The 24,112-nt window shown below is 52.1% G+C and overlaps 1 protein-coding gene and 1 long non-coding RNA gene across 3 annotated transcripts in view; one reads left to right on the top strand and one right to left on the bottom strand.

The window, feature by feature from the left end:
* Positions 1-16,466, top strand: part of TBC1D22B (TBC1 domain family member 22B) — a 37,376-nt gene extending 20,910 nt beyond the window's left edge. The window contains exons 9-13 of one of the 2 annotated variants that reach the window (XM_073320223.1): positions 9,598-9,704; positions 11,206-11,281; positions 13,771-13,898; positions 14,197-14,292; positions 15,455-16,466. In XM_073320223.1, coding sequence (XP_073176324.1) covers positions 9,598-9,704; positions 11,206-11,281; positions 13,771-13,898; positions 14,197-14,292; positions 15,455-15,583 — 536 coding nt within the window. In that variant the 3' untranslated portion in view covers positions 15,584-16,466. Of the gene's footprint in view, positions 1-9,597; positions 9,705-11,205; positions 11,282-13,770; positions 13,899-14,074; positions 14,293-15,454 lie in introns of both variants that reach the window. The other variant, XM_073320224.1, reaches the window with a different exon arrangement.
* On the bottom strand, positions 10,215-23,529 carry LOC140901412 (uncharacterized). The gene is made up of 3 exons (XR_012155842.1): positions 23,318-23,529; positions 18,348-18,455; positions 10,215-17,203 (listed from the first exon to the last, which is right to left on the bottom strand). It is a non-coding gene; the product is annotated as an uncharacterized lncRNA (long non-coding RNA).
* Between the last annotated feature and the right edge of the window lie 583 nt (positions 23,530-24,112).

The raw sequence follows: 24,112 nt of genomic DNA, 5'->3' as shown, positions 1-24,112 counted from the left end.
GTCTCTGCATTTGCTTTCTGCTGAAGGTCGTCTTGTCTCCCTTGCCCCGCTCCCCCCCTTGCTCACAGCTTTGAGATCTTTAGTAGGTGGGTTGCAGCTGAGTCCCTCAGTCCCATCCTTGCCTCCACAGCAGTGAGTCGGTTTGTGTGTTCCCAAGATGTTCTGTATCAGCCTGCTGCACCAAACGCAGCTGCCTCAGCGAGCTGGCAGAGCCCTCGGACGCCTTGGGCCTCCGCCAGCAACAGATCTATCTCTGGAGCGACTGCTGCTCCCATCCGATCAATGGCTGCAGCTGAAGAGTGCTGAGCGCTGCTTGTTTCAGCTGGTGCCTTGAGACAGACACGCTTGTGGGAGGCGTCAAGGCTGCAGAAGCAGCAGCAGCTGTGCCTGCTGTCTTGTGTCCTGCAGGTGGGGCAGGCGTGTGAGGCTGAGTGGTCAATCAGGAGATGCAAGCTGGCCTTCGAGTACTGTGTGCAGATGGCTCATTCCAGCGCAGGTGGCTGCACGTGGCCCAGGAAGGAGGCAAGGATATGGTACATGTAATTCCCAGGAATCACTGCTGCTCATCTTGTGCTCGTCAAGCTCCTCTCTGAGCACTTTACACACTGTGCCCTGGCCTCCCTGCAGCCACCTCTGGGTGAAATGCAGCCTCAGTTTACCAGCCCATAGCAAACCGAGCTGAGTTAGGGCAGGCAGGGGAGAGTTCAGGGGGTCAGGGGCATTGGGGTTGAATGTGCCAGTTCTTACAGAGAACGTCATGGGCTGCTTAACAACCCAAGCACTGTGCTTACCCCACGACGACCTCCTAGGGAAGGAAGATTTCTGCAGCCGCCAGGGTTGCCTTTCTTTCAGAGAAGCAGCAGGGTAGGGTAATGGCAGCAATGGGACTAGGGATGCATACGGCTCCTTTAAATCCGAAGAAGGTTGTAAAGGTGACTCTCTCTCCTTGTTGGCTGGAGCTGGTATTGGCCAGGGCACTGTACCAGCACTGCTTACCGTTCCCACTAGTTTCTGTTGTTAGGTTGATGTTTATATTTTAATAACTGTAAGTTTCTAGCTTCTGGCAGTTGCTAAAGGAACCTGTCAGTTCTGTGTATTGTTTTGTTTGTTTTCCAAGTCTTCAAATAAGAACAATTCCTCTAGACTGCCCCTGTACATCCCAGTTAGTGTTAACTCTGAAGCCTACTGATGGTAATCAGGACACTACCTATTTCACAGCAACTAATAGAGAACTATCCAGCTACTGTGAGTGGTGCTTGTACAGAGTCCTGAGTGGCCCCTGGACCTGACTGTCAGTGGTGGCATTAGACTCAACTAGCCAAATGCTAGACATAGCAGTATGCATGTTTCAGGCTGGGCCCTTTTTATCCTACACTTGCCAAGCCAGGAGTCTGCCTTTGACCAAGCCACTAGAAAAGTCATTCTACCATCATTGTACACACATCCAATCCCTAGCAGAGCTGTGCACCGAGGAACAGGTGTAAATATCCAGCAAGCCCCTGCACCCGGCCCATAATACAGAGACAGCAACCTACCCCACAGTTGGGATGCCGTGATTAGAATTGGAATATCCATCCCTTAGTGGGAACGGAGATGGGTCAAAGTTCACAGGAAGGTGCTGGGGCTGGTGGTCTGGAATTCCGGGGTTCGTCAGTTTCATCAGCTACCCAACCAGATCCCCTACTGCAGCCCCTGGGTGGGGCAGTTTGATGCCACTGCCAGGAGCGTTATTTTCCCCAGCGGGATGCCTGGCACAGCAGGGAGCTGGGCATGCTCCGAACACTACGCCAGGCACCCTGTGCTGCAGCGACAGCCCCAGCCACGCTAGAACCTCCTGCACCCCAGAGCCGCGTGGCTGCCGCTCCGCTGTTGGCTCCTTTTCAGTTTCGGTCAGAGCCAGGTTCTTTATGCGGGACCTTTTTAATGATCCCGCGGAACCGCTGTTTGTGCTGATGGTTTATCAAAGCTTCTGTTTGCCAGGACAGTTGGCTCGTGCCTCCCTTCTGATTGTGCCACTTGCCTCCGAACCAGTCAGCGGGGATCTGTGCTGTGAGTGGCAGTTCTGAAGGATGGAGCGGGACGTGTGCCGCAGGCTCTCTTCCTTTACCAGCATTGCCCCAAGCTTGGTACGGCACAGCCAGGCATGGTGCAAGCTTCCCCAGCCCACTTGCGTTTACTGTCCTGGCTTTCCAGGGCTCCTGGCCTTGGAGGTTTCTTGCCCTGCAGGGGGAAGTCCATTGAATAATACTGAGTTCCTGGGCAGAGATACCGTCTCCCTGCAAGACCAACATGGATATGTGAACTGCGCCCTCAGTCTTGTGCCTTAATTTGCCCCTCCCATTCTGATCTGTGATCCACCACTTCTCCCCTTTTGTCCTTTGTACGCTAACCTTCCTCCTTCATTTTGATGTTCTTACCTGTCCTTGGTCTGAGCTGAACTGGAAGCACCCCAGGGCAGAGACTTGGTTTCTGTTTTTTTTGGTCTGCAAAGCATCAGACGCTCCCAGGGTACTGTAGAAATAAAAATACAAACGTACAGAGAGCTCACGGCTGAGTCAGTGAGCTGCAGTCACCTCTGGGGGGGGGGGGGGGGGGAAAGTAGCAGGTGTTGGTGCACAGCAACTCTGCCCGAGTTTAGCTTGGGACAAGAAGCAGAGTGCTGTACCCGACTGAAATTGAAGGTGGCAGAATCCAGCTGGGCGCTCCAATTGTGAGCAGTGCCATGAGATGTTCCGTGGCCATTGCTGGTCAGGACTGGGTTGGAACCTGGCATCTGAAAGATGGTGTCTTTCAGCAGCCTGATGTTCCCTCCCCTAGTTTCAAGGTGAACCAACTGCCAGTGTGCCAGAATTAGGAGCATCACTTCCACAGCATGTAGGTGTGTGGTGGAGGTCTCCCTCTGGATGTGTAATCATCTGCTCTGGACCGATGTGGGGGAGTCATGAAGGAAAGATGCTAAGTTTTAAAATACTAACACAATCCTTTGGGTCTCTGAACCACTGGAGAAGGGGAAGGGAGAAGACACATTAAAACAATCCCCGTGCTTATGAAAACTATCCAGAGCCAGAGAACCTGCTTCCTACTAATCCTGTTGTTAGATGATAAGCAGAAATTAACAAAGGATTAAATACGAGTCTGTCAGTTATAAACCTCAGCTTTGGGGTTGGTTCCAGGCCAAACCGCCCCAGGTAGAGACATGAGCCATGGTGGCTGCTGGGTGAACCTGAAACTAACTTCTTAAGCTAGTTAGGGGTCAGGATCCCCTAGGGTGAGTCACTGACAGCTTTTTTAGCACAAGCGAAGCACCGAGGAAGGGGACAGAACAACCCCCCTTCCCAAAGCTGGGCTGGGCTAAGTGGGGCACAGGCAGTTCTTTCATTTGAATTTTCATTTCCCCTCTTCTTGCATTGATTCCTAAGCAGCAGTAAATAAAGAATTTCAGGGCCAGGGTGGGTTTGAGAAATGAATTTGCTCATCTTCTTGTTGTTAATTAGCATTACAGTAGCCTCTGGTGGCTGCATTGGGCTAGATACAGAACAGATGCAGGCAGCCTCTGCCCTAAAGAGCTTACAATCTAACTAGATAAGACTGAGTGAGTGGAGAAACTGAGGCACAGAAAGGCACAGCAACTTGCCCAGACCCAGCAATGGGACTCAGGTCTCCTGATGCTGTCTGGTGCCCTATCCACTAGGTCACACTGCCCTTCTCCCAATGCCCTGACTTCAAGGACCAGGTGCTGGGTGAGAGTCCCGATGTGCTCTTGCCTTGTGTAGTGCAGTCTCTGGATTGTGCCTGGAGCAGCACTGCCTTGTGTGTAAGGCAGCGTTGTCTCGCTGTGCTGCTCACAACTTCTCGTCACGCACTGATCTGGGTTTGAAACTCTCCTCCCGCCCCTTTCCAGTGGCTCACGGACCTGTTAAAAGTGATGAACTGCCTTTCACGCTCTGCATACCCTTCAAGGACTGAACCCACAGCGGCGTTTGCCTGCTGTGATCCTAATTAGCTGGATTCGGAAAAACTAGTCTGTGAAAATCTTGAGTCCACCCATGCGCCCCCCCCCAATGCCCAGAAGAGAATCTTCCATGCTGCCCCTCTAATGCACAAGGCTGGTTGCAGGTACTGGAGCTCTCCTTTCACGTTTTGCACGGGGAGGGGCAGAGGGAAGGGGTGCTTTTGGAGCTGCACGGCAGAGGGAAGGGGTGCTTTTGGAGCTGCACAGCAGAGGCGCCGCTGTCAGTTCATCAGAGCTAATTGCTCCGAGCCAGATTTAACTTTCAGACCTTTGCGGGCCTGGTCACGAGCCTCCCCAAAAATCCCCTAGCTGTGCTGACCAAGCGTCTGTCAGAGACTCCAGCAGCCGCCTCTCAGTGCCTCGCTGCCATTCCCTGTCCGCTGGCGTTGTCGTGCTTAGGGCCCCGCTGCTCTCTCCATTCCCTTGCTGCTGCGAGGCCAGTGGGCTTCCCGTGCAATCTGCCCTGCTGTGGTGGAGGGCTGTCACAGGCGATTGGAAGGGGAGATGTGAAAGGGAAAGGTGAATCCGGTTCCTCCACTAACTGGAAATGGGCATCAGTGATTTAAGCTCTCAGCCCGCACCCAATTCACTGCACGTCTCTAGGACTTTCCCTCTGAGGAGCCCATTAGACAGGAAGGGTGGGAGAATGCAGTGCCCTTTCAGTTTCAAGGGGAGTTGGGCACCTACCATTCATTATGTCTGTTGTGGCAACGTGCAGGACCCCATTGCGCTAGGTGCTGTACAAACCCAGAACAAAAAGACGGCCCTGCCCCAAGGAGCTGATAATCCTCGTCCCTTATTTTCACTGGGGCCTGATTTTGAGAAGTGCTCTGCACCTGCAGTGCAAGTGGTGATCGAGGGGAGACGCAGGCGCTTCTGCATCTCTGGAAGAGGGGCCCCGAGTCTCCTGCCAGCCCTGCGAGGTAGGGAGGTATGAGCCCTGTTTTACAGACAGGGACGCTGAGGCAGAGAAGGGTGTGATTGTCTGTGGCAGCCCCAGAAATAGAAGCCAGCTCTCTCTGGCTTTAACCACCAGACCATGCTTCCTGCAGCACCGTTTATTCCAAACATCACTGAACTGCAGCTGTCTCTGGGGTGGAGAGAAGCAGCAGTGGGGGGAGGAGAAAGGTTGCCTACAGCTGCCGGGATAAACCCTGGTCGTGAGATCTTGTTTAAAGGATGGAACTGCAATGGGTGGGGAGCTGATGAGACAACTTCTCAGATGCGTGTTTAAACGTCCCTCGTGATGGCCTAACCATTGCGCCATCTGGATCAGGATTTTCTCTTACATGTGCTTTTAGAGGAAGGTTCAAGAAACCGCACCTGAGGCAGCTGTGGGATAATCCCTCTCTTCTCCCCCACCCTCGTTAGGTTTCCTCCTAGTAACTAGAGATTGGCTTATACCCTGAGCATGAGGTTCATGAAATCTGCATGTCTAGCTCCCAGGCGTTTGGGCACGTTCAGGATCTACGTTTCTCTAATGTAGCCTAGATCAGCGTCTCTGCTCTTAGACAAGCATCACTTGCCCAGGAAGAGCTGGGGGAGCAATACCAGTGATGTGTAGCATTCCGATTACTCAGCCCTCCCTTTCTCACGGGGCCTCCGTCTTACCTTGATGTGGAATCGGACCACAGCCTTTTCTGCCCTGAGAACGGCTGGGTCTAAGGCTAGAAATGCAGAGAGAAGAGAGGCTTATGCAGAGTATAGAAGTCCACGGGACATGCTGCTCGCACCCCAGGCCCAAAGGAGATCTGTATTTATGATGCAGCTGGTTCTGGAGCAGCTGAGCAGCTGCCTCTCCTGCTGGGAGCAGGGCTTCTCATCCCAGCAGAGCGGCTGGTTTCACAACGAGCTGGCGTTAGAGATGCTCATGTTAGTTCCAAGGCCCATGTTGATTTTTTTATCCAGTAGCCTTTTATACTGGCTTCTCCAAACCCTGGGCTGCGCTCTGGAGGGACTTGTGAATTGCAGCTGGGGTCTCCGCTTCCTGGCAAGGGAGGGGGGGATGGAACTGGAAGTCCCAAATCACGGATTCTAATGCTGTTTGCGACACGCTGGGTGACTGTGGGCAAGTCACTTAATTTCTCCCTGCCTCCGTTTGCCCATTAGTAGCCGGAGGGGTCACGAGGCTTCCCGGTTTCCTAGGGGCACAGGGTGACTTGTGGGAAAAGCCCCTTGGAGCTGCTTAGATTAAAGGAGCTATAGAGGGGCACAGCATACCATCGTCTTCATCAGTACTTGTGTTGACTGAAGGAGCAACTGGTTTTGGGCACTGCAGGGGGGGGGGAGACTAGACTGCACAGGTGCCATTGACTATCCCCACTCCCCATCTGCCTGGAAGCAGAAGCATGTACTGGGCAAGGGAGTGATCTGAGGGCAGGGCAGTGGACGGAATGACCCGGCTGCTCCCTGGAGTAAGAGCCCATCCCACCCTGCAGGGCTTTTTGGGATACTGATGAGGGGAGATGCTAGAAGGGAAAGGGTCACCAGAGGAGGTACCTTGGCAGCATTCAGGTCTCAAGTGGTTCCTGTACGTATGCCATTTGGGGCCATTGGCAGGCTGGCTCTGTAGCCAAGCATGGTGCATCTCTTTGGGCCTTCTCCTCCATAAAACCATGAATGATAGCTGTGCAGACCCAGAACCAAACTGAGCAGAAGTCAGGCCTACAGGAAGTAGACTGTGAGAGCCGGGCATGCCCCTCCTGTAGGAACGACATTGTGCCTGGTGCTCAAATGAATCCTCTATAAATCCAACACGCACTTTCTGCAGGCCAGCAGTGGGGTGGTGGTTGTCAGGCCTAGGCAGAAGACTGGGATCTGCAGGCCGTGGTAGTACACAAGTCCTGCCTCTTGGTGTTCTGTGCAGACTGGAAATGAGGGGGTACATTTTTAACAGTGAGGGTAATTAACCAGGGGAACAGCATACCAAGGGTCATGGTGGATTCTCCAGCACTGGTGATTTTTAAATCAAGATTGAATATTTTTTTAAACAGATCTGCTCTAATTCAAACAAATATTTAGGGGCAGTTCTCTGGCCTGTGTTACACAGGGAGGTCCAACTAGATCACAATGATTCCTTCTGGCCCTGGAATCTATGAAACTTCAGCCAAATGGCAGGTTTCCCCTGCGGAGACAGGATAACTTGGGTTGTGATCTCCTCAGACAATCGAAGCAGCATCAGACTTGACTGCTCCCAGTCAAACCCATGTTCTGCCACGTGGCTGCTCGTGATCCAGTAGATGGCGCTGTTCCCTTTATGGTATGTTACCCTCTTCCAGATACAATCAAGGCCCTGATTGCTTTGCATCATTAAAGACCCGTGTATCTCAGCCAAATTCCAGTTCAGGCAATTAAATTCCATGTACCTGAAATCTCCCCTGCCATGATAGTAGTCTTCTCTCCTTTCTGCCCTGTGGTGCTGCTTCCTGTTAAACAGTGCTGCCCTCCACCTCAGAGGTGGGTGCATGTCACTGGTGGGTGAATTGATTTGGGGTGTGAAGCTGTTTGGTGTGAAAGGCACTCTAACTTTAACGCAGCTTTTGCTATAAAGAGGCAGAAGCAGCAGTGTCATTGGGTCCCTCCCTTCCTGAATTGCCTCCATAGGGCTTGCTGTCGGTTCTGCATGCCAGGGCTGCTGACTTTCCTCTGGGCTCGAGCTCTCCACCCCTTTAACCTGCCTTCAAAGAACTAGATCAGTTGCTCAGCAGCTGTTAACTCTGCGTGAGGCTCGAGTGGCCTGTCGTTATCTTTCTGGTGGCTGTATGAGGAGGGCAACGTTTAGCCTCCCACTCAGTCCTAACAGCAAAACCAGCCCATCAGGAGCACTTTCTCCACTAGCTGTCAGATCTATTAGCAGGGCACTCGCCACTGAACGCAGAGAGCTGGCATGCTGGTAATTTCTCTGCTGCCTTTAAAGCTCTGGGGTTTCTGCCTTGGTAATCAGTGTAGTAGGAAGGAGCCCGAGGAGAAACTGCTGCAAGCAGCCTCTGGAGGAACCAAACCCAGATCAAATATGCAATCAAGGGAGCCCCTTCTCTGCCTTTGCAAAGGAACACAAGGCTTTGCGTGGCTGGTGGCATTTTCCTCATCCCTATCTGAATCCCAGGCTTTAGAACTATGCTGTGTGCTTCTCTTGGGGCATCTCTCTCAGCTTGGATTAGGGCATGATCCCCCTGCTTTCACAAAGGGAGTTGCTGTGTGACCATCCTGCCATCCCCATGGCCTACAGGGATGAATTAGGATTATAAATGGGGCAAACTCCCCCGCCCCCCAAAATACCCCATTGGACAGGCTTTTCCTCCCAGCCTGGTCTCCTTGATCTTCCCCACCCAGCTTCCAGATAAACTGTTTCTCTGATCCAAGGAGATGGCTGGTCCTCTTGGACCTGCAGGCCTGACTTTAGGGACTTTGCTTTAATACACCACCAATACTCTTAAAGGCGAGCTGTAAGTAGGCATGGATGGATCAGGTTTTTATTGGTAAATATAGAGAAACGTCAATTTCAGTGTACGCAAACCCACAAAAAATATTTCCAGCAATAATAATCAAAATGCAGAGCTAGGCGAGTTGCTTAAGAACTTAAGAGTCAAAAATCCAGGGAGTTAGGCTTTTGAATTAGGCTTCTTCCATATGGGCTAGCAAATGAGCAGTCAAAACACGTGATTTGTTGATTAAGGATATTTATTTTGCATATTCTGACATGTGATGTTGACAGTTTGTGTTTTAATGGTTATAGAGCTTTCACTTTGGGAATCTCAATGCCTATTGTCATTAAATAATGATTGCTTGGCACCCCCCCCCCCCAATTTCCCAACGGTGACAGCTGAAACTGATGAAAATGCTTACAAATGAACCTCAATATTCTCAAAAATAAAAATCGAATTCTGCCCAGCCTAGTTGTAAGCAAGGAAGCGACTTGTTGGTTGTGGTGACCTTGATGTGGTGCCTGGGGATGGTATGTTGGTACATATTCTAGCCAGTAGGACCAGAGCCGGTAAGGAACCCACAGCCATTGGAGCGTCTTTACTGGCTTATCTAGGGAATGGCACTGTAGCTCTGGGCTCAGCTCTCCTGTCACGGTAAGGTGCACTGTTAGATTGTAAGCACTGTTTGTTCGCCGTTTGTGCAGCGCTTGGCACAACGGGGTTTTGGTCTGCGCTTGGGGCTCATAGACACTACCGCCCTACAAAGCATAATTGTGTTACAGGTGATCCCCAGGCAGCGTGGTTGTCCCACACGCAGGGGGACTGGGCTTTCCAGATTTCCCGGGCTGATGTTTTGCTGTGCTGCACAGCTTCGTTACCAATCTTGTTCATAGCAGCTCTGGCTTCTAGAACCAGTTCTACCCACCCCTTTCCCCCTTGATCCTGGCAGCAGAAGAGTGACTCAAAGCCAAGGGTAGGTTGCACCAGGAACACAGAAATGTGTTTGCAGCAAGGATGGTGGCACTACGGGGAACTCAGCCTGGCATCCCTCCACATTAAAGGATCCTCTTAAAGATACGAGGCACTCATGCATCCTCTCTCCTCCTCTCCCCACACCCTTGGAGACACGTCCTCTGGATTCTCTTCCCCCTTGTTTTACAGAAGAGGATGTGGAGAACTTTGACGTGACGACCCTGTCTCAGGATGTGTTGCGGAGCATTGAAGCCGACAGCTTCTGGTGTATGAGCAAACTACTGGATGGCATACAGGTAAGTGCACCGGGAAATGGGCCTGAGCAGATTTCTCTCTGCTCCTCCCTCTCCCTTAGGTAGCAATCCCAGTGTCCTCCCTCTGTTTTTGGGTAGCCATCTGTTCTACCCTCAGGCCGCACCCCCAATCTGAGTGACATTCCTAGTGATCTCCCTGTACCTAACCCCTCTGGTTACAAGCTGCGTCCTGTCTAGTTTTAGAGGCTGGGGACTCAAAGCCAGGAACTTCCGAGTTCTAATCCTGGCTCAGCTACTGATTACTCAGTGGCCTTGTCCAAGTCACTTATCTGTGTCTAGTCCCCTCTCAGTAAAATGAAGGTCGTTCCTCAGAGGGCTGTTGTGCCGAGATTATTCTTGACCCCCTTCTAGCCTGACTTCTGAAACTGCTTGTTCAACAGTTGGCTGGTATCCTACTTCTCCACACACTGACTCCCACATCCACCACCCCTCCTCTCTGATGAGAGCTGTCTCCATGCGTATGCTCTCTGATCTCTCATGCATCTTGTTCCCCAGTCACGTGCGGCTCCTCACGTCTCTGCTTCTCATTGCCCCATATTGCTGCAGACTTCTACCCACCCGCCTTGGCTTGTGGTCCCACACAGGCCTGCGGACCAACTTGATCAGGGTCCCACAAAGACACATGGACTTACAAGTGGCAATGATAGATGTCCTCTGTCTTCTTTATTAAAAACACTCCCCTCTTTTATCAGGATCGACCTTCCTAATAAAGCGAGAATTAAGTACTCTCTCGTTCTCTGCCTATGTATGTCTCCATTAAAAAGGAATTTTTCTCTGTAAGCTCCAAATCGCTTTCCTTGCTCCCTGACACAAATTCACTTATTTAGAGATTTCTCAAGTGTGCTCTCTTGTGATCTGAGCGCCCCGTATGCAGCAAGAAACAAAACACACAATGAGACACACATCAAAGTCGAACACCTTCCACTTAAAATAGAGTAATTACCACTTAGCACCAATTGGGGGATCTCAAAGCACCTTAAAAAATTGCCCCTGCTTTACAGATGGGGAAACTGAGGCACAGAGGGGTTGAGGGACTCACCTAGAGTTACAGCGTGAGTTGGGAATAGAATCCAGGCGGGAAAGCCTGGTCCTATGGAAGTCTACAGCAAAAAGCCCAGTAGGGTCAGGATTTCACCTCAGGTCTCCTGATTCTCAGTCTGTATATCTAACTACTAGACCACCCTGCCTCACTAAGCAAAACCCTAATGCTCATGTTTTCCAGGGAGTCTGGCTTACACTGGGCCTGGAAGGGCAGCAATCTTCCCCAACAGGGAGGTGAATTCCAGAGCAGAGGATCCCACCACCCCAAACGCACTGTCTCCTGGACAATTCACATCCAGGGACTCTTAGCAAAAGTGTGACAGCTGATCTCAGTGATCCCAGGAGTAGGCAGAAGGAGAGCAGGTCTTTTAGCTGGGTTCCAAGCTCCAGGATGCTTTCACTACAGTAGCTGCTGCCCTTGACTCTCACTGTCTTCCTGCAGGATAACTACACCTTTGCACAGCCCGGGATCCAGAAGAAGGTCAAAGCACTGGAGGAGCTCGTCAGCCGGATAGATGGTAGGTGGTGAGGAGAGCCGAATGGGAGCAAGGCAGGAGGGGGAGGTCTTGCTGTGCACAGCTCTTGTTCCTCACCCCCTGCAGTTTGCTCATAAGAACGGCCATACTGGGTCAGACCAAAGGTCTATCCAGCCCAGTATCCTGTCTTCCGACAGTGGCCAATGCCAGGTGCCTCAGAGGGAATGAACAGAACAGGGAATCATCAAGTGATCCATCTCCTGTCACCCATTCCCAGCGTCTGGCAAACAGAGGCTAGGGACACCATCCCTGCCCATCCTGCCTAATAGCCATTGATGGACCTATCCTCCAGGAATTTATCTAGTTCTTTTTTGAACCCTGTTATAGTCTTGGCCTTCACAACATCCTCTGGCAGAGTTCCCCAGGTCAACTCTGTGCTGTGTAAAGAAATACTTCCTTTTATTTGTTTTAAACCTGCTGCCTATTGATTTCATTTGGTGACCCCTAGTTCTTGTGTTCTGAGAAGGAGTAAATAACACTTCCTTATTTACTTTCTCCACGTACTTTCTCCACACCCGCCATGATTTTATAGACCTCTATTATATCCCCCCTTAGTCATCTCTTGTCCAAGCTGAAAGTCCCAGTTTCACTAATCTCTTCTCATATGGAAGCTGTTCCATACCCCAATCATTTTTGTTGTCCTTTTCTGAACCCTTTCCAATTCCAATATATCTTTTTTGAGATGGGGCGACCACATCTGCATGCAGTATTCAAGATGTGGGCGTACCGTGGATTTATATAGAGGCAACATGATATTTTCTGTCTTATTATCTACCCCTTTCCTAACGATTCCCAACATTCTGTTAGCTCTTTTGACAGCCGCTGCACACTGAGTGGATGTTTTCAGAGAACTAACCACAATGACTCAAAGATCTTTCTTGACTGGTAATAGCTAATTTAGACCCCATCATTTTATCAGTATAGTTGGGATTATGTTTTCCAATGTGCATTGAATTTAATCTGCCATTTTGTTGCCCAGCCACCCAGTATTGTGAGATCTCTTTGTAACTCTTCACAGTCTGCTTTGGACTTAACTAGCTTGAGTAGTTTTGTATCATCTGCAAATTTTGCCACCTCACTATTTACACCTTTTTCCAGATCGTTTAGGAATATGTTGAACAGCACTGGTCCCAGTACAGACCCCTTGGGGACACCACTATTTACCTCTCTCCATTCTGAAAACTGACCATTCATTCCTACCCTTTGTCTCCTATCTTTTAACCAGTTACTGATCCATGGGAAAACCTTCTCTCTTATCCCATGACTCCTTACTTTGCTTAAGAGCCTTTGGTGAGGGACCCTGTCAAAGGCTTTCTGAAAATCTAAGTAAACTATATCCACTGGATCACCCTTCTCCACATTCTTGTTGACCCCCTCAAAGAATTCTAGTAGATCGGTGAGGCATGATTTCCCTTTACAAAAACCATGTTGACTCTTCCCCAGCCAATAGTGTTCATCTAGGTGTCTGATAATTCTGTTCTTAACTATAGTTTCAACCAGTTTTCCTGGTACTGAAGTTAGACTTGCCGGGATCACCTCTGGAGCCTTTTTTAATGATTGACGTCACATTAGCTCTCCTCCAGTCATCTGGTCCAGAAGCTGATTTAAATGATACGTTACATACCAGTTAGTAGTTCTGCAATTTCACATTTGAGTTCCTTCAGAAGTCTTGGGCGAATAGCATCTGGTCCTGGTGACTTATTACTGTTTAGTAACCACTGATTGCAGTGATATGATGGGTCTTTATTTGAAGAAGTGGAGTATCCAACAGGGTGGAAGCTGTTGATGGACACGATTTCCCTCTGGAATTCTAGCATACGCACGGAGGCAGAGAGCAGGGTTGCGCTGTAACAATTCCTCTCCCATCCCCCCACGAGGTTCCCAAAGACCAGTGGTTGTGCCAGATGGTAGCCTCTGTCCTGATCCGGATACCAACCATGGGAAGGGGCTGGAAGTGGGGCTTGGTTTGGAGAGGGGAAGTGCGGCGGAATTAGTTGGGATGGATGTGGCTTGATGAGGAAGGGGGTTGGGTTGGCTGGAAGGCATGTGGGAGGCGACATGGTTTTGGTGGGGTGGATTAGGAGGCAGAAGGGACTCGGGTGGAAGAGACACAGCTGGGGTCCTGGCTTGGCAGGGGAGAGGGCTAGGCTGGAAGGCATGTGGGCGAGGGCATAGTTTGGCACAAATCAGAGTCATTTGGCAAGAGAAAACATGGTAGGAGGGACTGAGGTTTAGCAAGGGAGGGGACTTGGTTGAAATGCATGTGGAAGGGGGCATCGTTTAACAGAACAGGGGACTTTAATGCACATGGTAGGAGGAGGCTTGGTTTAATGGGGAGAGGGGATTGGGTTGAAATGCATTTGGACAGGGGAGGGGATTGGTCCTGAGAGTGCTTTGAGGCGCAGGGCATTAGGGCACAGAGCCTTGGGCCCCATGGGGATCCAGATGTGTAATGGAATGTGCTGTTTCAGAGCAGGTACACAATCACTTTAGGAAATATGAGGTCGAATACCTGCAGTTTGCCTTTCGCTGGATGAACAATCTGCTGATGAGGGAGCTCCCCCTGCGCTGCACTATCCGCCTGTGGGACACCTACCAGGTATGTAGGACTAAAACTTCCCAGCCTCCCCGTTTTTTGCCCTCGGGCAGGCTCCCAGCACAGCCTCCCCAGTGGTGGGCGTGGGGCAGCTGCAGTGCTGGGAAGGCTGTTGCGCTCAGAGAGATCAGCAGCAGCAAAGTGACCTGCTCCTTCCTCTTGTCTGCCTTGTTGTGCAGTGCAGCCCTGAGTGCCTGCCACAGGCCTGCTGGGGAGAGCCTGGAGCAAAGGCAGGCTACGCTGGGCTTGCCGGTGCTATCCTCATGCTGCAAGGATTGACCCAGTTTTGTGTCCTTTCCAGTCGGAGCCGGAAGGATTCTCCCATTTCCACCTGTATGTCTGTGCCGCCTTCCTGATCAAGTGGCGGAAAGAGATCCTGGATGAGGAGGACTTCCAGGTGAATCCCTGGTGGGGAGGAGGGCGGGCGACATAATTGCCGCTGTTGGGTGGTTTACGTGTAAGTGGTTAAACATCAGGCACTGAGATGCACCGCATGCGGCTGTGCGCATGTTGATTGCACCCAAGTGATAGATCAGATCATAAAATCTACACCCAGGTGTCACCATTCAACTCCTCTGACTGGAGGACCCCTGCACGACTGTCCCATAACCACGTTAATAGAGGACACGTGATTGGTTACACTGAGCACAGGGCAGAGCCAGGTGCTCTGGGATCCTCTGCTGCAGACTCACTGTCTGACCTTGTGTGTCTTTGTGCTGTGGTTCCCATCTGTAAAGCTGGAGTGTTAATGCTGTATTTCACAGTGGGGTTGTGAGGCTCCGTTAGTGCCCCTCTGACAAGTGCTCTGAGACCCTCCGGAAGCAGCCTGGAAGCTGAAGAGGGGCATACCAGGGTGTGTATCCAACTCTCACACAGAGCTGGGTAAGCAGGTTTTGCTGCTGCCGGGGTCTGAGCACTGCAATCGTTTCAATAGACCAGGGAATGTGAAATCCAGTTGGATAAAGAGGGAGCACGTCATGTGTGCTGAGATCAGGCTTGTTCGCTATAAAGACTTGTGTGCTGCAGACGTGAGGTATGAAGGCTTCAGTGCATCAGGAAAAGGGCAGGGGGATGGGACTCCATTTTCCATGGTTAATAAAGAGTCCACTGTCCACTTTTGGGTGGCCGCCAGCATGCAGGAGTGAGGTGTGTGTCTGCGTATGTGCAGTGTTGATGAGGCTCTCTCTACCTCTGCCTTCAGGACCATGTTCAGATCTAGTGTAAACAGGTGCAACTCCATTGACATCATGGAGGCAGCATGGTAAGCATGAACAGGGCACTTGACTGGGACTCAGGAGACCTGGGTCCTATTCCCAGCTCCGCTGCTGGCCTGCTGAATGACCTCAGGCAAGTCACATCCCCGCTCTGTGCCTCAGTTTCCCCCTCAACCACCTTTGTAAAGCACTTTGATGGATGGAAAGTGCTCTGTATACTAAAGCTAGAACATACCATGATTCAGTGCTGCTGTGCCTGTTCATACCAGATCTAAATTTGCCCTACGGCTGGAATCCTTGCTCCACTGCCTCCCAAAATAAGAACCCCTTTTTCCCTTGTTTCAGGGTCTTCTAATGTTGTTACAAAACCTACCAACAATACATTGGGGCAACGAAGAGATTGGACTCCTCCTTGCTGAAGCCTACAGACTCAAGTACATGTTTGCGGATGCCCCCAATCACTACCGCCGATAGGTGCCAGGACTTGGTCTCCCCACCCCGGCCTGATCTAATCACTGTGGCATTTCATCGTCGACGTCCTCGGACGCGCTGGCCAGGAGCCACTCCTAGCTGTACAAAGCTCACATCGACTTTTGTCTTAACTCTTACGTCTGCCTGCTTGCCACTCCGTGTGTGGATGTGCCACTCAAACGACCATCAGTATTCCATGCCATTGTGGTGGCCCGAGTCTGGGGAGAAAGGAGGCAAAGAGTGGCAGCTTCTGGGGCTTTAAGTATAAACTGAGCCAAGGATTGAGCCTCTGGATGCCTCCGCAGGCCTGGCTGTCACCAGCCATCTGAGCCTTGCTGCCTCCTGTTAGCCCACCCAAGCGCACACGCTCCCAGCTGGGTCCATTTTCTCTTCAGACACAGTTTGATCCAACTCCCAGACGAAGATGCCTTACCAGAGACCTGCCTGGGTGGAACCCTTTCTGAGGGCAGCCGTGCTGTAGGATGCAAAAAGCTCTCAGGGCCTAGCTTCGCTCCAAGTGTCTGAAGAAACGCAGCACTTCAAGGGTAACGGGAGACAGGCTTGTGCACTCTCTCTCTTCCTCTCATGCAGCACATGGTGAATGCATTTTGTGGGGCATGCACATGTGTGAGGGAGACTGGCCCATCCATGCACTGTTCTGAGTGACACATGTCCACTGGACAAGACTCCTCCTGTGACTGATCTGACCTGCTGTGCGCACAGCCCCTCACCCCACCCCCCCAGCAGGGCTGGCAGGGGGGGAGCTGTGCTTCTTACAATCCTCTTTCCATGATGACACTCCTCGTCCTCCAAGGCATATGTGTATATTGTGGTCTTGTGTATATGGGTAAGAGATGTACAATATACGTCTTCTGTTTGTAGCAGATATGATTTTATATTTATAATATGCGTCTCATGCGTGCAAAGGCCGCCTAGGTACAAGTACGGGAGGGCTCCGGTCTCCCCTGGCGTTCGGGGTTGCCGAGCTGTAGGCGTTTCTGCAGTAGCACGTTAAGAGACGAGTGTCGAATTCCTATTAGGAAAACTCGACTAGAAACTTACAAATCAGTTTCAAGAGGGGCTGGGTATTTTGCGGAGATGGGGGAGGAGCAGCCCCTGGAAGAGCCGGGATGTGAACTGTGGGGTGTCGGCCAACCTTCTCCACACTTGGCCATGCCCTTGTGAAGAGTACTCCGGTAACCTCTCCCCAAGCACCGTAGTGTGGCGGCTTGGGCCATTAGTGTACATCACTGCAGTATCCTTGTTAAAGGGGAATGAGCATCAATCTGCTTCTTTTCTCCTGCCTCCCTATCGGATTGTCCCATGGGCTCTTCAGGGCCACGAAGAGAGAGAGGCCTGGGCGCTCTCGTGTGTCTGTCTGCACTCCTAGGGAGCAGAGAGAACAGAGGAGATGGCTTATGCCCCCACGACTCCTCCCTCTCTGCCCTCCACACACAGACCTTGCCTCAATGTGCTTTTAAAAACCCAAATTTGAATGTTTTAATGTAACGTTTTATTCCTGACGGAAGGCGCCATTTCAGTGCCAAATGTTGATTTCTTGGGGCCGATTTCTTCACGGGGGAGTTCCTCCCCCTGCTCCAAGAGGTGATCTCGGCATGTTCCCTGGGGACCAGAGCGCACTGGTTATTATTTGAGTTGTTGTTCTTTTTGGAAAGAGAGTCCCAGTGGCGTTAGTCAAATAACAATTGCTGGCGAGGCCGGAGGATGTGAGAGCCATGTTGCCAATATAACTCCAACCAGCGTCTCAAGAGTTGCTTTCCTAAGCTGGAGTTGTTGTCTCAGGCATTCTGACTTTACTTTTTTTGTGTGTGCCTTTTGTTGTTTTCTCTGAGAGAGCGACCCGATGGTCATTAGTTTAACATGACTAATTAAAAACAAAAACCCAACTAAAATGTGTGCCAGAAGCTATTTGATTTGTTGGAGGGGGAGAGAAGGGGTGTAAGTGGAGCTCTGCCACTGGATTGTTGGGTGACCTTGGGCAAGTCACTTCACCTCCCTGTGCCTCATCTGTCAAATGGGGATAATGATACTGACTTCCTTTCTAAAGTGCTTTGAGGTTTTTGGACGACAAGCTATATATATATGTATATATATAAGGGCTAAAGATAATTATTATTTACTAAGGGACTTCAAATAGATGGACTATTGCTTCCTCTCTTCTCTGAATTAATTTCCAGCTCCACAGCCTCTATTGCTTCCAGTCTTGATTTTAAAAACTCCAGGTCTTTCTAAAAGATATGCTGTAGTTCACAAATGATTGGGTTTGATGCAGCCATTGCTATACTTGAGGTTCTCTGGCCTGTGTTATGCAGGAGGTCAGTCAGGCTACATAATCATAATGGTCCCTTCTGGACTTACAATCTGTGAATCTAGACTCCATAAAACCTACGTCTCTTCTAAATTAAAGATTGCACATGAATCTTACTGCTGGGGAAATGTGCTGCGGTAAACACCACAGAAGCTAAAGTTCCCAGTGCTGAGACAGGTACAGCGTGGGAAATGGTCTGGGGGATATATACCCACTGGCACCTGGACCAATTCATTAGACTACCAAGTGGCTATTACCCTAGAGGCTCCATTGTGCTAGGCGCTGTACGTGCACATAGTACAAGAAGAGCTCACTATCTAAATAGACAAGACCGGGACAGTGGGGAGTGACTGCCCCAGGTCTTACTCCCTCGCAAGGGCCCTGTCTACTAGACCATGCTGCCGCCTCAGATGGTGACAGTTTTTGGCCAATACTGACCTGAGTTGGGTTCAAAGCAGGACCTTAAAGATGAAAGATTCCATCTTCTCACCCTTCCCCTGAGCCATCCAGCCTCCTGCTACCTGTGACTTCTCTTCTTGTGCCTGTCTGAAAAAATCATAAAATCACAAAGAGGGCCATAACTTGTAGAAGCATCGTTTTAATTTTTATCAAAATTGGCAGAAAGCTTCTAAATACATTTGATAATGCAACTATGTACTCAAAATAGTACTGCTTTGGAACGTCTGGAAACTCTTTACCCCAGCTGATATATTTTATGCATTTTCCTATACTTTTTGGCCTGCAGTCAAAGCTAAAGTGTGTAGTCACACAACATCTTGTCATTTATAGAATGGACTGGTTTGAGTAAAGTTTTATCTGTCTGCTATTTTTATGACATTCTGCAGCTAATTATAAAACATATAGTTTTGATGTTATGTGCTCAGCTGGAGAAAAGTCTAAAACCCACATAATACAATTGTAATTACCTTACTATCATAGAATCATAGACTATCAGGGTTGGAAGGGACCTCAGGAGGTCATCTAGTCCAACCCCCTGCTCAAAGCAGGGCCAATCCCCAACTAAATCATCCCAGCCAGGGCTTTGTCAAGCCTGACCTTAAAAACCTCTAAGGAAGGAGATTCCACCACCTCCCTAGGTAACGCATTCCAGTGCTTCACCACCCTCCTAGTGAAAAAGTTTTTCCTAATATCCAACCTAGACCTTCCCCCACTGCAACTTGAGACCATTACTCCTCGTTCTGACATCTGCTACCACTGAGAGCAGTCTAGATCCATCCTCTTTGGACCCCCTTTCAGGTAGTTGAAAGCAGCTATCAAATCTCCCCTCATTCTTCTCTTCCGCAGACTAAACAATCCCCCCTCAGCCTCTCCTCAGAAGTCATGTGTTTCAGTCCCCTAATCATTTTTGTTGCCTTTCGGTGGATGCTTTCCAATTTTTTCACATCCTTCTTGTAGTGTGGGGCCCAAAACTGGACACAGATGAACTGGATACTCCAGATGAAGCCTCATCAATGTCACATGGGGGGAATGATCACGTCCCTCAATCTGCTGGCAATGCCCCTACTTATACAGCCCAAAATATCCAGCTTCTCGTCCACCGTAACCCCTAGGTCCTTTTCTGCAGAACTGCTGCCTAGCCACTCGGTCCCTAGTCTGTAGTGGTGCATGGGGTTCTTCCGTCCTATCACTGAATACAAGGACAGTACACGTAAGCTACTTACAGAACAGTAATGACTCTTAGTAGAAGGGCTGTAGACTGTCATGTGTGAATAACGAAGTATAACCACATACTCTTATGTAACCCTACATATCACTATGAGCTGCTGCATGTCTAATGCAACACTCCTTTGAGCTATATTCACTCAGAAAAAGTCTCAGTAAGTGGCAGAGAGTTGAAATGTTTCTAACACACCCCTCAGAATCTGTCTCTGATGTGTTCAATAGACGTTTGCTACACTCGTCACTGTCCCAGCTGCGAGCCTCGAAGGCCCCAAATCCCTGCAGCACTTATATCTCCTTGTTGCACAGCTACTCACACAACTACACTGCAGAAAGGGGAGGATGGCGGCTGGAGCAGGTGGCAGCATCATCACTCTAGAAGCTGGCTGGCCCATGCTATCTCTTACCCATCCCCTGTTGACAGGGGACACTTGAAGATACTGACCTGTTGCATGATTCCATTATGTATGACTGATAATTTGCACCTTTCAGGTGCTGCCTGAAGGAGGCTATTGTTGGTGACAGTTGCTCACTTGTGTTCGCGCATGTTATCCAGAGTTGCTTGCTTCTCCCCACAGTACAACAAAGATACCAGTGAGTCAGAGGCTGCTGACGCTGAAGAAGTGCAGTTGCCTTGTCTTGCAGTTACCCACCTTCAAATCTTGCTAATGACACTGAGCCAGGGCTACTTGTCAGCTACTGCTTGGTGCTTTATCTGTCTGGCTAGGTCAGGTCTGTCCATGCCACGAATTCAAAGTAATGGTCCTAATTTAGAAAGCCATCAACAGGCAGAGACGTAGCTACCTCCCAAGACTGTTGGATCATCTTTGATAGATGACCAGGTCGGAGTGTTTTGCCTCTTTGCCCTCAAAACTGCTCACTCTGTAGATAATGGGAGCAGGCTTATAAATGACAGCATGCAATTAGGTTACTGACACACCCCAGCTGATATTTCATGCTTGTTCTTGGGATGGGACGAAATCTCTCTTTTGCACAATGCTAGGGGCAAAAATGAGCAGTGTTCATGTGGAACAAGATCCCTCAATCTTTCCTACTGAAGCTGTTCCACTTTAATTCACTATTAATTGGACCCAAGCAAGTCTCAGACATGAGCAGCCCTCTCTAGCATAGTGGTCAGGGTCTGCTACTGGGATGCTAGCAACCCTAGTTTGATTCCCCCCTCCGCCTGATGAGGAGCTGGGATCTGAACAGGGAGCTCCCTCAGTCTTGCCTATTGAGGCTGTTCCACTTTAATTAAACTATTCATTGGGCCAACTAAAAAGCTAGAATCACTCTATAGTCCCATGGCTAGGACTCTCGCCCAGAATACAGGCGATCCTGGTTTGAGTCCTCCCTCTGCCCCTTAGAAGGGGTTTGAAGAGGGTTCTCCTCTCTCCCAGGTGACTGAGGTGGGGGGGTCCTTGTTTAAATCCCCTCTCATTCATAGGAGCCATTGTCTTCCTGAGAAAGGAAGGGGGCTTGAATTAAGAACCACCCACCGTGCAGGGGGGTGGTCCCTGGGATGTGGGAGATCCATGTTCAAGTCCCCTGGCAGAGGGGGGACTGGATCTCCCATAGTCTGGACAGGGGTCCGGGACAAGAGTGATTCATTTTTAAGTTTTTTCCTCTTGTGCTCACTTAATTAAAACAAAACAAAACAGCTTAGGTAGCAAATCCCTTCGTGGCAGGAAGAGGTGGGAATTGAACCAAGGCCTCCAACATCACAGCTCAGTACCATAACCACTGAACTAAGGAAGTCGTCTCAGAGCTACCTCTTGCTTTGGCCCAATTAATAATTAAAGTGGAAACGTTTCAACAAACGACAAAGAGCAACCCACATGTGTAGCAGACAGCACTGAAGAAAACCCCCCCAGCAAATCTTAATCATGTGAATAAAACAGACAATAGACAGGGAAGCAGTGGCTGTAGGTAGAGATGTAAGAGAAGAGGTGGCTGTAGGGCTAAAAGGGGTGCTTATGGGGTATAGGTGTAAGGGGGTGATTGGGGGTGCCAGAGGAGAAGACTGTGACTCCAGGTAGAAATGTAAGAGAAGAGGTGGCTGAAGGGGTGTGTAGGGGGTACAGGTGTGTGTGGGGGGGCTGTGAGGGGCATGGGGGGGCAGTGACAACAGGCAGAGATGTAAGGCAAGGTGCCTGAAGGGGCGTGTATGGGGTACAGGTGTAAGGGGGTGACGGGGGCGGTGGGGGGGCTTCAGGGGTGTAGGTGTCAGGGAGTAGCTGGGGGGGCTGTGAGGGGCCAGAGGGGCTGTGGGGCAGTGGTTGTGAAGGGGAGAGAAGCTGGGGGGCTGCAGGGGGTGAAGGTGTCAGGCAGTAGCTGGGGTGGGGCTGGGGGCCTGTGAGGGGGCAGGGGAGCTGTGGGGCAGTGGTTGTGAAGGGGAGAGAAGCTGGGGGTGGCTGGGGGGCTGCAGGGGGTGAAGGTGTCAGGGAGTGCCTGGGGGCTGTGAGGGCCTGGGGGCTGTGAGGGCCGGGGGGCCTGGGGGGCAGTGGTTGTGAAGGGGAGAGAAGCCGGAGGGGGACTGCACGGGGTGTAGGTGTCCGGGAGTAGCTGGGGGGGCGGGGCTGTGGGGCAGTGGTTGTGAAGGGGAGAGAAGCCGGGGGTGGCTGGGGGGCTGCAGGGGGTGAAGGTGTCAGGCAGTAGCTGGGGTGGGGCTGGGGGCTTGTGAGGGCCTGGGGGGGGGGGGCAGGGGAGCTGTGGGGCAGTGGTTGTGAAGGGGAGATAAACCGGGGGTGGCTGGGGGGCTGCACGGGGTGTAGGTGTCCGGGAGTAGCTGGGGGGGGGCTGTGAGGGCCGGGGAGGGCTGGGGGGCTGCAGGGGGTGAAGGTGTCAGGCAGTAGCTGGGGTGGGGCTGGGGGCTTGTGAGGGCCTGGGGTGGGGCAGGGGAGCTGTGGGGCAGTGGTTGTGAAGGGGAGAGAAGCCCGGGGTGGCTGGGGGGCTGCACGGGGTGTAGGTGTCCGGGAGTAGCTGGGGGGGGCTGTGAGGGCCGGGGAGGGCTGGGGGGCTGCAGGGGGTGAAGGTGTCAGGCAGTAGCTGGGGTGGGGCTGGGGGCCTGTGAGGGCGTGGGGGGGGGCAGGGGAGCTGTGGGGCAGTGGTTGTGAAGGGGAGATAAAGCGGGGGCGGCTGGGGGGCTGCACGGGGTGTAGGCGTCCGGGAGTAGCTGGGGGGGGCTGTGAGGGCCGGGGAGGGCTGTGGGGCAGTGGTTGTGAAGGGGAGAGAAGCCGGAGGGGGGCTGCACGGGGTGTAGGTGTCCGGGAGTAGCTAGGGGGGGCGGGGCTGGGGGGCAGTGGTTGTGAAGGGGAGAGAAGCCGGGGGTGGCTGGGGGGCTGCACGGGGTGTAGGTGCCCGGGAGTAGCTGGGGGGGGGGGGCTGTGAGGGGCCAGAGGGGCTGTGGGGCAGTGGTTGTGAAGGGGAGAGAAGCTGGGGGGCTGCAGGGGGTGAAGGTGTCAGGCAGTAGCTGGGGTGGGGCTGGGGGCCTGGGGGGGGCAGTGGTTGTGAAGGGGAGAGAAGCCGGGGGTGGCTGGGGGGCTGCCGGGGGTGGCTGGGGGGCTGCACGGGGTGTAGGTGCCCGGGAGTAGCTGGGGGGGGGCTGCGAGGCGCGGGCCGTGGCTGTCTCCCCCCCAGGGCCCCGGCCCCGGCCCCCCCAGGGCCCCAGCCCCGGCCCCCCCGGCCCAGCTGGGGGCGCGGCCGCGCTCCCGCCCCGCGGCGCTCACCTGGGTGCTCGCCCCCTCCCGGAAGGCCTGGGCCCCCGCTGCCGCGGGAAGGCGCCCAGGTCCCGGGCCCGCTTGGTCTCCTCCCGCGGCCACTCCTCGCAGCGCTCCGGAAACCGCCGGCAGCGGGTGGCCGCCATCTCGGGACTGGGGCTCCCGCGGCGTCACGCACCCGGCCACAGACGATTAACAGGTCACGTGACCCGGAGTAGGCCAATAAGCTCGCTAATTAGTCAAAACTACAGAGGCCGAGAGGGAAACACTGGCCGAGAGCGGAAGGCGCGTGCGCACTCAGAGCGGCCGCTTGGAGGTCAGGTGGCGCATGCGCAGCATAGTCCAGCGAAGCCATGTGCTTCGGGCAGGAGCTGGGGCTAAGGCGGTGGATACGCATGCGCCGAAGGGGCTAGAGCCTGACATGGACATGTGCCCTGAGAGGCCCCTGTGGCTGGGAGCAGGGGACGGTGGGGTGCAGGGGGCAGAGCCTGGTGCATGCTCCTAGCCCTGACCTGCCCCCAGTGTGCTGGGTAGGGGCAGACCAGATTTTACACAGAACATGGAGCCCTGGTCTGGCCCACCCCATGATTATTCTTAGAACCTTTATAAGTGGTGTGAGCAAAATCCATCAGGCGGACGTCAGCTGTGGGGTGCCCAGTCCCCTGTGGCATGGTGGGGGTTGCAGTCCACGAGCGGAACATGCCCCAGGGTGGTTGTCCAAGGTTTCTGTATTCTCCTGCGGTTGTCCATCATAGCTGGGGGATGAGACGCAAGCTGGAGTAGAATGGATAGGAGCTCTCGTTT

The sequence above is a fragment of the Lepidochelys kempii genome, chromosome 21 (assembly GCF_965140265.1).
Source record: "Lepidochelys kempii isolate rLepKem1 chromosome 21, rLepKem1.hap2, whole genome shotgun sequence".
NCBI lineage: Eukaryota > Metazoa > Chordata > Testudines > Cheloniidae > Lepidochelys > Lepidochelys kempii.
The sequence above is the reverse complement of the archived record's forward strand: the minus strand, read 5'-3'. Positions and strand labels throughout refer to the sequence as shown.